The 11,403-nt window shown below is 65.9% G+C and overlaps 1 protein-coding gene across 1 annotated transcript; it reads left to right on the forward strand.

Annotated features, from left to right (window-relative positions):
- Window positions 1-1,073: 1,073 nt before the first annotated feature.
- TGM2 (transglutaminase 2) lies at window positions 1,074-8,062 on the forward strand. The gene is made up of 13 exons (XM_088523576.1): window positions 1,074-1,097; window positions 2,445-2,624; window positions 3,411-3,653; window positions 4,391-4,509; window positions 4,730-4,858; window positions 4,929-5,109; window positions 5,364-5,499; window positions 5,578-5,681; window positions 5,753-5,992; window positions 6,069-6,341; window positions 7,450-7,610; window positions 7,684-7,820; window positions 7,902-8,062. Exons 1-13 carry the CDS (start codon window positions 1,088-1,090, stop codon window positions 8,056-8,058), a joined length of 2,070 nt encoding a protein of 689 aa, XP_088379702.1. The 5' UTR covers window positions 1,074-1,087; the 3' UTR covers window positions 8,059-8,062.
- The last annotated feature ends 3,341 nt before the right edge of the window (window positions 8,063-11,403 follow it).

Consider the following 11,403-nt stretch of genomic DNA (forward strand, 5'->3'; position numbering starts at 1 on the left):
CTACTGCGGGTGCCCGGGGCACAAAGAGCCTCATGCTGTGGCCTGGTAGCCACCTCCCCACAGGTTGTCACCAGCACCAGGCACCGTGGGCACCACGGCTGGCACAGGGGAGGCCGGAGCATCCCCGGGATTCTCCGCGCCCCTCACACTCCTCCTGCAGCAAAGGCTTTGGTCATGGCTGGCTCCGCTTGACGCTGCCAGGTGACATTGCCAATGCCCTGGTGACACCTCTGCCACCGCAGACAGTCCCAGCACTGCAGGATGCCCAGGGAAGCTGCCAGCACCTCTGCATCCCTGGCACATGCACAGTGAGATGTCACACCTGAGCTTCCCCAGCACATGCCCATCAGGACACGGTCCCTCCATCTCCCCAGCATGTGCCCGTCGTGACACTGCAGTGCCCTGCAGGACTCAGCAGCAGCTCCCCACGTGCCCTGAGCACCCCCAGTGCCGCAGGGTCCCCCCCGGGCTGGAGCTCCCGACTACGCAGCAGCGCTGCCCTGTGCTCCTCCGCACCCACAGACCTTGTGCCGGCCCTCACGGAGCCGCGGGGCTGGAAAGGGAGCGTCGGCCGCGGCACTGCCCGCGCGGCGCAGCCCCCCGGCACCCGCTGACGGGAAGGCAGCTGCAGCCCGTGCCAGAAGGGCATGGAGATAAGGGGAGAAAACTTTATATGGAGAAAGCATGCGCTGGCCCCGCGCCGCCCCCTCCACCCCGGCTGCCTCCCTGCCAGCACCCAGCGCCCGGAGCTGCCCGCCGGGTTGGAGTGTGGGACAGCGGGCGGGTGGCCACGGGTGACACGAGTGTGTCCCTGTGTGCCCGTGTCACCATGTCCCTGCGTCCCCAGCCTGCAGCCTGGCCCACGCTGCTGCTTTTCGCTTGTTTTTTTAGATAGGTGGGACCCAACCAGGGTTTCCTGGAAACTTTGTTTTCCCTGCCGGGGCCGCCGCGCCCCCCGGCCGGGGGTTGAGCCACCTCCGCTATAAAAGCGGCCGAGCGGCGGGGAGGGACAGGCAGCAGGGACAGGCAGCAGGGACAGGCAGCAGGGACGGTCCCGCGCGCCCACGGCCCCACGCTGCTCCCCGCCATGGCTGAAGGTAGGAGTGCGCCGGGTGGCCCGGGGACCCGCGCGGTCCCCGCCAGCGCGCCCCGTTCCCGGCACCTGCAGCGCGAGGCAGCCGCCGGGCTGTCCGGACGCTGCTCCGCCGGGGCTGGCAGGACCGGGGCAGTCGTGCTGCGAACTGCAGCAGACACAAAGTGCTGAAGCTCCAGCTCGTGGGGGACGTGCGGCTTCACAGGCTGCGTTCCCGGTCCCCGGCAGCGGCTGCGATTGCAGAGTGACGTTCTGGGCTATTTAAAGCATGGAGCTGCCTGCGAGCCGGTGCTGGCAGACGGGCAGGGAGCAGCAGGCGCCCGGCGTCTCGCCTGCATTTTAAAGATCTTTTCCACAAACTAAACCAAAAGGATCTCTCCAGGGCTACATCGCTCTGTAGGGCAGCTCCTCGTAACCTTGGAGCAAAGATTCTCCCAACCTGTGTCAAATGCCTCCAGAAATGCTTGTTGGTGCAGGATGGTGCTGGGCACATATATCTGCTGGAGGGCCAGGTCTGCTCCTTGCCTGCGCTCCAGGACGGGAGCTGCCAGAGTCGCCTCGTCCTTGACGCTGGGCAAACAGCCCTGGTGCCACCCTGGCCCCCTGACCCGGGCTCTGTGCGCAGAGGGGCTGTGCGGCCGCGGTGCCCGGGGGTGGCAGGGGAGCAGGGATGAGATGGGACCCCCCCGGCGCCGGCGGGTGCTGGGTGCTCTGCGCCGCCCGTGCTAAAGCTGCTGCCTGGAGCGGCCGTTAATCCGTCCGGCTGCATTCACGGGTGGCTGGACAGGGCTGATGAGGGGTGTCATTGCACCGCACTGCAGGGCACTGCAGGACACTGCATGGCTCCAGAGCGGCCCCAGCAGCGGATGCTCAGCTCTGCTCCTGTGTGCCATAGCAGGGGCTGGAGCAGGTGGAGTGGGTGCCCGGAGCCAGGGATTGACATCCCCTTGTTGGCCTCTGCCACCGGGCACAGCCACGGAGCAGCAAAGCTGCCCGGGAAGCTCCTGCTCAGCCTGGCCAGGAGCAGCAAAGAGCTGCAGGATGCCCAGAGCTCGGAGAAGCTCCTCGTGGTGGGAACCGAACTCGCTGCAAACCCGCACAGGGGCCCGCAACGGAGCTGAGCACCAGACTGCCCCTGATATGGGCACAGGGACCGGCCAGGCTTGGGACAGCCTCTGCCATCACCTTCCCCCCACAGCCCATCCTGCTGCCACCAAGCGCAAAACTTTGCCCAGTGGGGACATGGGGAGGGTGTCCAGCGCCAGCTCCCGTGGGCCAAGCCTGGGCACTGGGGGGGCTCAGCAGATCCCAGCCCCGCTGCCGCTGGGCTCAGGCGATGCCGCCTCCGCAGAGCTGGTGCTGGACGCGTGCGACCTGCAGTGCGAGAGCAACGGCCGGGAGCACCGCACGGCCGCCATGGGCTGCCGGCAGCTCGTGGTGCGCCGGGGACAGCCCTTCGGCCTCACGCTGCGCTTCGCCGGCCGCGGCTACGAGGAGGGGCTGGACAAGCTCTCCTTCAACGTGGAGACAGGTAGGCGCCCGGGCAAAAATAGCACGGGTATTTTTAAAGCCACCCGGGGCCGCCTGCTCTGCAGCCCTACCGGGTGGAGGGGCCGGGGCGGGCGCCGGTGCCTCCCAGGGCCCGGTTTGCTCGGCCTCGCTGCGTGGGCAGGGGAGAAACTGTGTCACGCTCATGAGTTCATGAGTATTTTTGGTGAGTCGCAGGCGGCCGCCCGCGCTGCGGGGCCGGGCCTGGCAGGGGCCCAGGGACGCGGCAGGGGCCGTGTGCAGGTGGCCTGGCCGCTGCTGAGCCCCGTGGCCATGAGCCCCTCCGCGCCGGCCCAGCCCCACGGCGCTGATGTAACAGCAAAATGTGCAGAGTTTGCGGCAGCGCCGGGGCTGGGAGCCTGCGCTGAGTCCTGGCTGGCAGCGCCCGCAGCGCAGGGGATACAGGGTGTGCGGGGTGCTGAGGATGTGCAGGATGCACAGGGAGCATGGGATGCCCAGGATGCCTGGGATGCACGGCGGGATGGGGCCGCGGCTCCCCACAGCTCCTCGCTGCAAAGGGCTTCTTGGGTCCCGCATCCTGGGAAGGGCCCCTCTCCCTGCTCTGCTGCCTCCAGCTTATCCCAGTCCCAGAGTTCTGACGGTGGCGCAGCCGCCTCTCCCTGCCCCGGCCCGGGATGGGTGTCACCATCCTGCCCCTTCCCATGCAGACCCCACACGCAGACCCTGCCCTCGCTCCCCGCCGTGGGTCCAAGCACGTAGTCCACAGCCGTGGGGCAGCCGTGGGCGCTGACAGCCCCACACCCCGCAGGGCCCTGCCCTGCAGAGAGCTCGGGCACCAAGTGCCACTTCTCCGTGAGCGACTGCCCCGAGGAGTCGAGCTGGAGCGCGGTGGTGCAGGAGCAGGACGGCGCCTCGCTCTCGCTCTCGCTCTGCTCGCCGCCCTCCGCCCGCCTCGGCCGCTACAGCCTCACGCTCGAGGCCGCCACCGACTACCAGGGCTCCAGCTTCAGCCTGGGCGAATTCGTGCTGCTCTTCAACCCCTGGCACCCAGGTGAGAGGGTCTCTGCCCACCCACCCATGGGGCTGCAGTGCCCACCCTGTGCCGGGTGCCCCCCGCGCTCGGTCCCGCGCTCGGCCCGGGCAGACGTGTTTGCTCAAAGCAGGAATTTCCTGGCAGCGAGTGGAGCGCGCGGTGCCGCCGGCACAGAGATAAGGGCTGGAGGAAGCGGCGCTCAGCCGCCTGCTCTTGCACACACATATATGTACATATATCTGCACACAGGCACTTTCTTTGCCAAACGATTTCCAGTAAATGCTGTTATTTCTCGCCGTAACCTCTGTGTGAGCAACAGGGCTTTAATGGCTTTCCCAGTCAGCTCCCGGTGCTCAACCTTTCTCGATGTTTCCCAGAGAGTTTTCCACTCCTGGGAAAACCCAGCTCCGTGGAGCAGAAGGGAAATAAGGGGGGGGGAAACAATAATAAAAGGAAAGCAGAAACAAAAGCTCTCGGCAAGGGTCACATTGGTTCAGCCCAGCTCAGCTGAAATCCTTCAGCAGCTTTTCCAGAGGGGAGCAATCCTGGCCCTTTGCTCCTCTTGCTTCATTTCCCATCAGATTTTATTCTTGGAATTGCTGCGGTTTCCTGGCACGTCCCCAGCCCAGGGAGGTGGCGCTGGGAGGGGAGATCTGGAGCAGGGGCAGACTGGGGGGGGTTGTGTGGGGCAGCTTCCCTATCCCATCCCCATCCCACGTTCACCCTCCTTCCTATCCTCGTCCCCGTCCCCGCAGAGGACACGGTCTTCCTCCGGGATGAGGACGAGCGCAGCGAGTACGTGCTGTCACAGCAGGGCCTCATCTACCAGGGTTCCCGGGACTACATCACTGCCATCCCCTGGAACTTCGGCCAGGTGACACGCAAAGGGACCCGTCCCTGTCCCCCGTCCCCACCAGGGCAGGCTCCGCTGCGTGTGCCGCCACTTGCCTGTCCCCCGCGGGCAGGGGGGCCGCAGGGCACATCCAGTGCTGGTGGCAGCGGGTGTCGCAGCCCCGGCGCTGGCTGCAATGGGGTGACAGGGGCTGCCCCTTCCCGGCGCCACCCGCTGCTCACACAGCCCCTTGCTGCCCCAGTTCGAGGACGACGTCCTGGCCATCTGCCTCAAGCTGCTGGACACCAACCCCAAGTTCCTGCGGGACCAGGACCGGGACTGCTCGCGGCGCGGGGACGCGGCCTACGTGTGCCGCGTGGTGAGCGCCATGGTGAGTGCGGCGGCCCCGCGGCGCCCCGGCCGCGCTGCGCCCCGCGCCGCGGCCCACACGTCCCCCGCAGGTGAACTGCAATGATGAGGACCGCGGCGTGCTGGCCGGGCGCTGGGACAACTGCTACGAGGACGGCACCAGCCCCATGTCCTGGATGGGCAGCGTGGACATCCTGCGGCGCTGGAAGAAGCTGGGCTGCCAGCCGGTCAAGTACGGCCAGTGCTGGGTGTTTGCGGCGGTGGCCTGCACGGGTGAGGAGCACGCGGGGACGGGCTGGGGACAACAGGACTGAGCTCCCGCCAGGGCGGACAGGGGCCAAGGCCGAGGTGCAGGCACCGTGGGGACAGGAGCGCTGGGGCTGCCAGTGCCAGGGCCCACTGCAGCGGCCACGTTGTCCTGGCGGGGTCCCTTGCCCAGGACGCGCTGGGGTCTTGGAGCAGGGATGGGGCCGGGATGGGGCCGGGATGGGGCCGGGAGCGCGGCGGCTCATCCGTGTGCCCCGCAGTGCTGCGCTGCCTGGGCATCCCCAGCCGCGTGATCACCAACTACAGCTCTGCCCACGACACCAACGGCAACCTGGTCATCGACCGCTACCTGAGCGAGACGGGCCGGGACGAGCGGCGCTCCAAGGACTCCATCTGGTGAGCGGCGGCGCGGGGCGCGGGGCCGGCGGCGCGGGGCGGGCGCGCGGGCAGCCTCCGGCCCTGCCTCCGCCGCAGGAACTACCACTGCTGGGTGGAGGCCTGGATGCGCCGGCCCGACCTGGCGCCCGGCTACGAGGGCTGGCAAGCGCTGGACCCCACGCCGCAGGAGAAGAGCGAAGGTAGGAGCGGGCACGCGGGCCCCGCGCGCCCCACGGGCCCCATGCCCGGCCCCACCGCGCGCTCCCCGCAGGCGTCTTCTGCTGCGGCCCCACTCCCGTCAAAGCCGTCAAGGAGGGCGACCTGCAGCTCAAGTACGACACCCCCTTCGTGTTCGCCGAGGTCAATGCCGACGTGGTCTACTGGATCGTGGGGCCGGACGGCTCCGAGCGCAAGAGCACGCACACCTCCGTCGTGGGCAAGAACATCAGCACCAAGAGCGTGGGCCGCGACACGCGCGAGGACATCACCCACCACTACAAGTACCCCGAGGGTGCGTGTGCTGCCGCGCAGCCGCAGGCTGGGGCGCTCCCCGCTCGTGGTGACGGCCCACGCTGCTCCCGCCGCAGGCTCCGACAAGGAGAGGGAAGTGTTTGCGAAAGCCGAGCTGGAGAAGAGCTCCATGCAGGAGCAGGACGAGGGGCTGCACCTCCGGATTAAGCTCACCGAGGGCGCCAACAACGGCTGCGACTTCGACGTGCTGGCCGTCATCAACAACAACACGGACGCGGAGCGCGTCTGCAGGCTCATGATCTGTGCCCGCACCGCCAGCTACAACGGCACCGCGGGGCCCCAGTGCGGCATGAAGGACCTGCTGAACGTGGCGCTCGCGCCGCGCGCAGGTAGGAGCCCGGGCAGGGCTGCACCACGCAGCTCCGGTGCCCTCCACACAGCTCCCCTGCTCCGGGTCCCCCCTGCTCCCAGGGCACATGGCACAGATGCAGCGTGTGGCTGCAGGCAGGGCATGGAGCGAGCGGCGGGCGCACGTCCTGGCTGGCTCCAAAGGCCCCTGCGCAAACGACCCCGCTTGCTCCGATGCCGGAGCCCCCGGCTGCTGGGAAAAGGGAGCTCGCTGCCCTTGGGTTGTCTGTCACAGCCATTTCCCTCCCGGCAGGCCTGGGCCCTTCGGCTGCTCCGGCAGCGGCTGCCCAGGGCTGTCCTGCCGCGTCCCCAATGCCCAGCACGATGCACTTCCTTTCTTTACAAATTAGCGGTGCTGCTGGTAATTAAACCCAGTTTTGATTTATGGCATCTTTTTACAGACCCTTCAGGGCTTACAAAACTAATAGATCTGATGTACCGGAACAGGCTCATTTTTAATCTATGCTGAAATCTGCTCCAAAATGGGCTGTGACAAGCTCAGCGTTGGGCCGGGTCCTATTTGTTCAGCTGCAACAAGGAAACGCCCGGGGCACCCAGGGAGCCAGTGCCAGCCCTGCTCGCGGGACATGGAGCCCCTCGGAGCGGGACGGTCCTGGCCACGCGCCAGACACGGCCACTCCGGGCACCTTGGCTCCCAGTGGGGCCCCCGCTGCTCCCAGAGCTCTCCAGGCAGCCCAGCCTCTCCGAGGCTTTGTCCCCGCTCCGAGCGTGCCCCAGCGGGGCCCTGCGGGATGCACAGTGCCCAGGACGCTCCCTGCTCCATCCTGGCACGGGAGCTCTGCGCTCTGCACCCACCTGCATCCCTGCGGCAGCTCCGCGCAGGCCCCGCTGCTCCCAGGGCCTTCGTGCGGAGTCAGCGACGTCCCCGCTGTGCACGGGTGGCAGGAAGGGGCCCCGGCTCCTCTGGCAGCCACCGGCATCCTGGGGGCAGAGGGGTTGAATCAACCCATGTGGAGGGAGCCAGGCGAGAGCAGGCAGGAGGGGAGCGCACGGGAGCGCTCCGGGGCTCCGGGACGGCTCCGGGGGCTCCGGGATGGCCCCCTGAGAGATGCCCACGTTGCCTTGCAGAGACGCGGGTGCCGCTGCGCGTGCTGTACGAGCAGTACGGCGCCCACCTCACCCAGGACAGGCTCATCAAGGTGGTGGCGCTGCTCACGGACCACGAGAGCGGGGAGATGCTGCTGGCCGTGCGCGACGTCTACGTGGAGAACCCGCAGATCCGGATCCGGGTGAGCGGCGCGGGCGGGCGCGGGCGCACGCGGGGGCCGGGGCCGGGGCTGCAGCCCTGTTTTTTTTCCGCAGATCCTGGGGGAGCCGATGCAGCGGCGCAGGCTGGTGGCCGAGCTCAGCCTCACCAACCCGCTGGGCGTCCCGCTCGCCGACTGCGTCTTCGCCGCCGAGGGCGCCGGTCTCACCGAGGGGCAGCAGCGGCAGCAGCTGTAAGTGCTTCCCCCCCTGCGGGAAGGGGTCGCTGGGACATGCGGGGACAATGAGGACCCTGCTCACCCCCGTTCCCGCAGGCCGGAGCCGGTGGAGCCGGGCGCCGAGGCCAAGGTGCGCATGGAGCTGCTGCCGCAGCAACCCGGGATGCACAAGCTCGTGGTCGACTTCGAGAGCGACCGGCTGGTGGGGGTGAAGGGCTTCCGCAGCGTCATCGTGGCGCCCGCGCCCAAGTGAGCGCCCACGCGGGTGACCTGGCACCGCTGCTCCGGGCCGCAGCCCCCGGCAGCGCCGGCCCCGCTTGCCCCGGCCCCGCGCGCCCTTCGCCAGCCCAGCTGCCCTGCGCACAGTTCGGTAGGGACCAGAGCGGGCCCTGCGAGCACAGTGCTGTCTATAGGCCCTATCCATACGTAGCGCCCGCCTGCTCATAGCTCTATAAGGACACACTGCCCCTCGCGCTGAGCACAGCAACACCGGGCACTCGCTTCACTAGCCGGGCCCAGCGCTGCAAACACCCTGCCACGAATAACGGGACGTTTCCTCGATGGGAATTAACCACACGAGCACTGAATAAAACCTCCCTTTTCCATTTTCCGTGTGGTCGCTGAGGCTTCCTGCGTCCCTGGGGGCTGGGGGGGCTGGTTAGGGGTGCACAGAGGAGCTGCAGGGGCCATGGCCCCGGGATGGCGCCTCGTGGGGCTCCAGGTTCCACACGGGACGGGCTGCTCCCGCCACAACCGCGCAGCGAACGCGAGTACAAAGCGCCCCGTTAAGATAAGCACTTCCGAGAGCGCCGGCCTTTTATTGCGGGCCAAGGCAAATCTCTGCAGAACAAACCAAGGCAGGGGCCAAAGGCGAAACAAGGTGAAGGCTCCAAGCGGCAACGGGGCTGGAGGAGGGAGGCGGCTGCTCCCCCAGCCCTGTCCCCCCTTGCCGCTGGGTTTCGCTGGAAAGGGACCCACGGGTGGGCGCGGGACAGAGCCCAGGGCCTTGTGGCCGGGGGGCTGGGACAGGGTCCCGCTGGTTGTGGTTCCCACGGGAGTGATGCAGGGACTGGGCTGCAAACAGGGCCAGGGGCCCCGGGGGGTTGTTGGCCCAGGGAGAGGGTGACGCGGGTGGGACGGAGCCGCGGTCGTGTCCCCTGTGGAGAGCGGGAGGCAGCCACGGAGCTTGGCGGAGCAGCGTGGACCTGCCGCCCCCGCGCCGCCGCCTCGAGAGCCGTAAATCGCAAATTAAATATTTACATTGATCGCAAAGAAGTTCTAGCTTGGCCCGAGGCCAAGCGCCGGAGCGGCCGCTCCTGGTGTCGCGGGCGGGCGCAGAGCGGGACTGGCCAAGGGGTGACGGGGAGAGACGGGGCAGGCCGGGGAGCAGCGGGGGAAGCGGCCGCTCTCGGTGTCCCGTGGACAGACGTCGTTCCGTGCAGCTCCGCACTGGGACCGGGGTGGAAGAGCACCCAGGCACGACGGGGTGTCCTGCCCCGATAGACGCCGTCCCGGGCTCCCCGCCACCAAACGAAGTATCTCACACAGCACAGCCGACTCCTGCAGCAGACTAGATAATCGCCGCCTTCGCTCGCTGCTTCACGCGCGGAGCTGCCGGGGCCGCGCAGGGCAGTGGCGGGGACGAGGCGGGAGCAGCGGGTTTGCGCCATTTCCCCCGCACGGCCCCGCTCTGCCCTGCGCTCCGGACGCTCCGTCCTGCCCTTCCTCCCGGCGTCTCCGTGCGCTCCAGCGCGTGCCGGGACCGGCTCGGGCGGCACCGGCCCCCGCAGCGTGCGGTGCGAGACCTGCTCAAAGCAGAGATCAGGAGGGGATTTTCCGCCTCGCAGCCGGCACGTTCGGCACCATCGCTGCCAGCAGGAAAAGGCAGGACAAGAGGAGGCAAAGGCCGCCGCTCTCCGGCGGATCCCAGCGCGCTTGCAGTCTCCTTTGCTTCCTTTCCATGGTCTCCCTCGCGTCCTCGCCTGTCCCAGCACGTCCTGCAGGCAGCGGCTCTGCCGCCGGGGCCCCTCTACGGCCCTCGCCACGAGCCGGGTCACAAACCCGGTCGCCCACGTCCCAAACCTCCAGCTTTGGGGCAACTCGTCCCTCCGCAGCCAGCCCGGGGCCGCCGCGGCGCTGCCGCCGGCACCTCCTGCTCCCCGAGCTGCCCTCGCCAGCCGGAACGTCCTGTTCCTCCTCCCTGTAAACAACTGAGCTCAACGCTGCTCCGCTTTACTTGGCTATTCAGACAAGATTTTTTTTTTCCTAAGATGGTACAAAAACAATAAATCTCCATGCTAATGCAAACTCATTTATCTTTGAAGTACAGTGATCCTGCACCCTCCAGAACATATTTTTTTTCATAGCTTGTTTATCCAACATCTGCAAGATGTGACTGGTCACCCCAAGCTGTGCTTGGAACCGCGCTGGACCCCAGGCTTGCAAACCACAGCAAGCCTCAAACGGGAAAAGGCAGTTGGTATCTGAGGCACTACCCTAAAAACAAGCAGAATTGCTGGGAAATGCTTGTTTCAGTTTTGCCCTGCTATTAATAGACGGAGAGCAACCACGCGGATGCCTCATTGAAGCGTTTCGCAGGGCTGTGCAGTTTCAGATGGTGCAGGGCGAGTTCTCCAGCGTTTTCCTACCTGCTGCTCCAGGGGGGACGGACGCACGGACTGGGACACAGCCGGGCAATTCCCCTTCTCTGCAGCCTCTGTCCTCTCCCTGCAGACACCCGGTCCCAGCGCCTCCTTCCTGGGACTCCGCGGCCTTCCTTCGATCAATACCAAGGGCTGCTTTAGCCCAGCCTGCACTTTTTCATCCTTGATGGTAAGATAAACTTTAACACATAGGGGACAAAACTCGCAGTTATCGCTAAGCTGTTGTTTTCCTTCATCCTTCTTTACGCAATCCCCAAATCGCCACTTTTGTTCCCCGAACTAGCCGATTTTCTCACTTCTGTATTTCATTCCCAGCCCAGCCCTTGCTGGGTGCCTCCCTGTGCCCCTGCCTGTCCCGGGGGTTGTGCACGGGGCAGCGACACGAGGGCCGGCCCGTCCGCGCATCCCGGGATACCCCCGAGACCGGAGCGAGGAGGCACCCGGAGCCGCGGGCCGGTGCCTCCGGCTGCTGCTGCCTCCGCTCCTCGGGGCTGGGAGCTCCGGTCGGCGGAGCCTCCTCCTGCAGCCGGGCGGAGAGCAGGAAATTCCTTCAACTCCACGGCAAAAAGATCCTCAAAGTGAATGAAAAAGCAATAATAAAACCACCACTATTCAACGACACCCTCTTTATTCAAAAATAGATATCTATGAGACATTTCAGAATATACTGCTGCCACAAACGGCAGCCTATACCTCTAAATTAATTCCTAAAATCAGTAAATATACAGATTTAAGCTTTTGTTAAAAAAAAAAAAAATCTTGGGGAAATCTGTTTAACCTTGAGAGGATTTCACCCAGTTCACCAGATGCCCTTTGCCCAAGAAATAAAGCAAATAAAATTAAAAACAACAAGACTTCATTTAAATTAAGCAAAATAAAACACACACGTATATTTGGAAAAAAAAAAATCAAAACATTTCAATTAAAAAAAATAC

The sequence above is a fragment of the Tinamus guttatus genome, unplaced genomic scaffold (genome assembly GCF_059628265.1).
Source record: "Tinamus guttatus ecotype Peru unplaced genomic scaffold, ASM5962826v1 Tinamus_guttatus_pri_ptg000194l, whole genome shotgun sequence".
In the NCBI taxonomy this organism is placed as follows: Eukaryota; Metazoa; Chordata; class Aves; order Tinamiformes; family Tinamidae; genus Tinamus; species Tinamus guttatus.

Excerpts from the sequence above, each read along its gene's own strand:
- TGM2 (XM_088523576.1), top strand. Across the intron at positions 3,654-4,390 it reads CTTCAACCCCTGGCACCCAG|AGGACACGGTCTTCCTCCGG; the intron begins GTGAGAGGGTCT and ends CCGTCCCCGCAG. Across the intron at positions 7,821-7,901 it reads GGGCAGCAGCGGCAGCAGCT|GCCGGAGCCGGTGGAGCCGG; the intron begins GTAAGTGCTTCC and ends CCGTTCCCGCAG.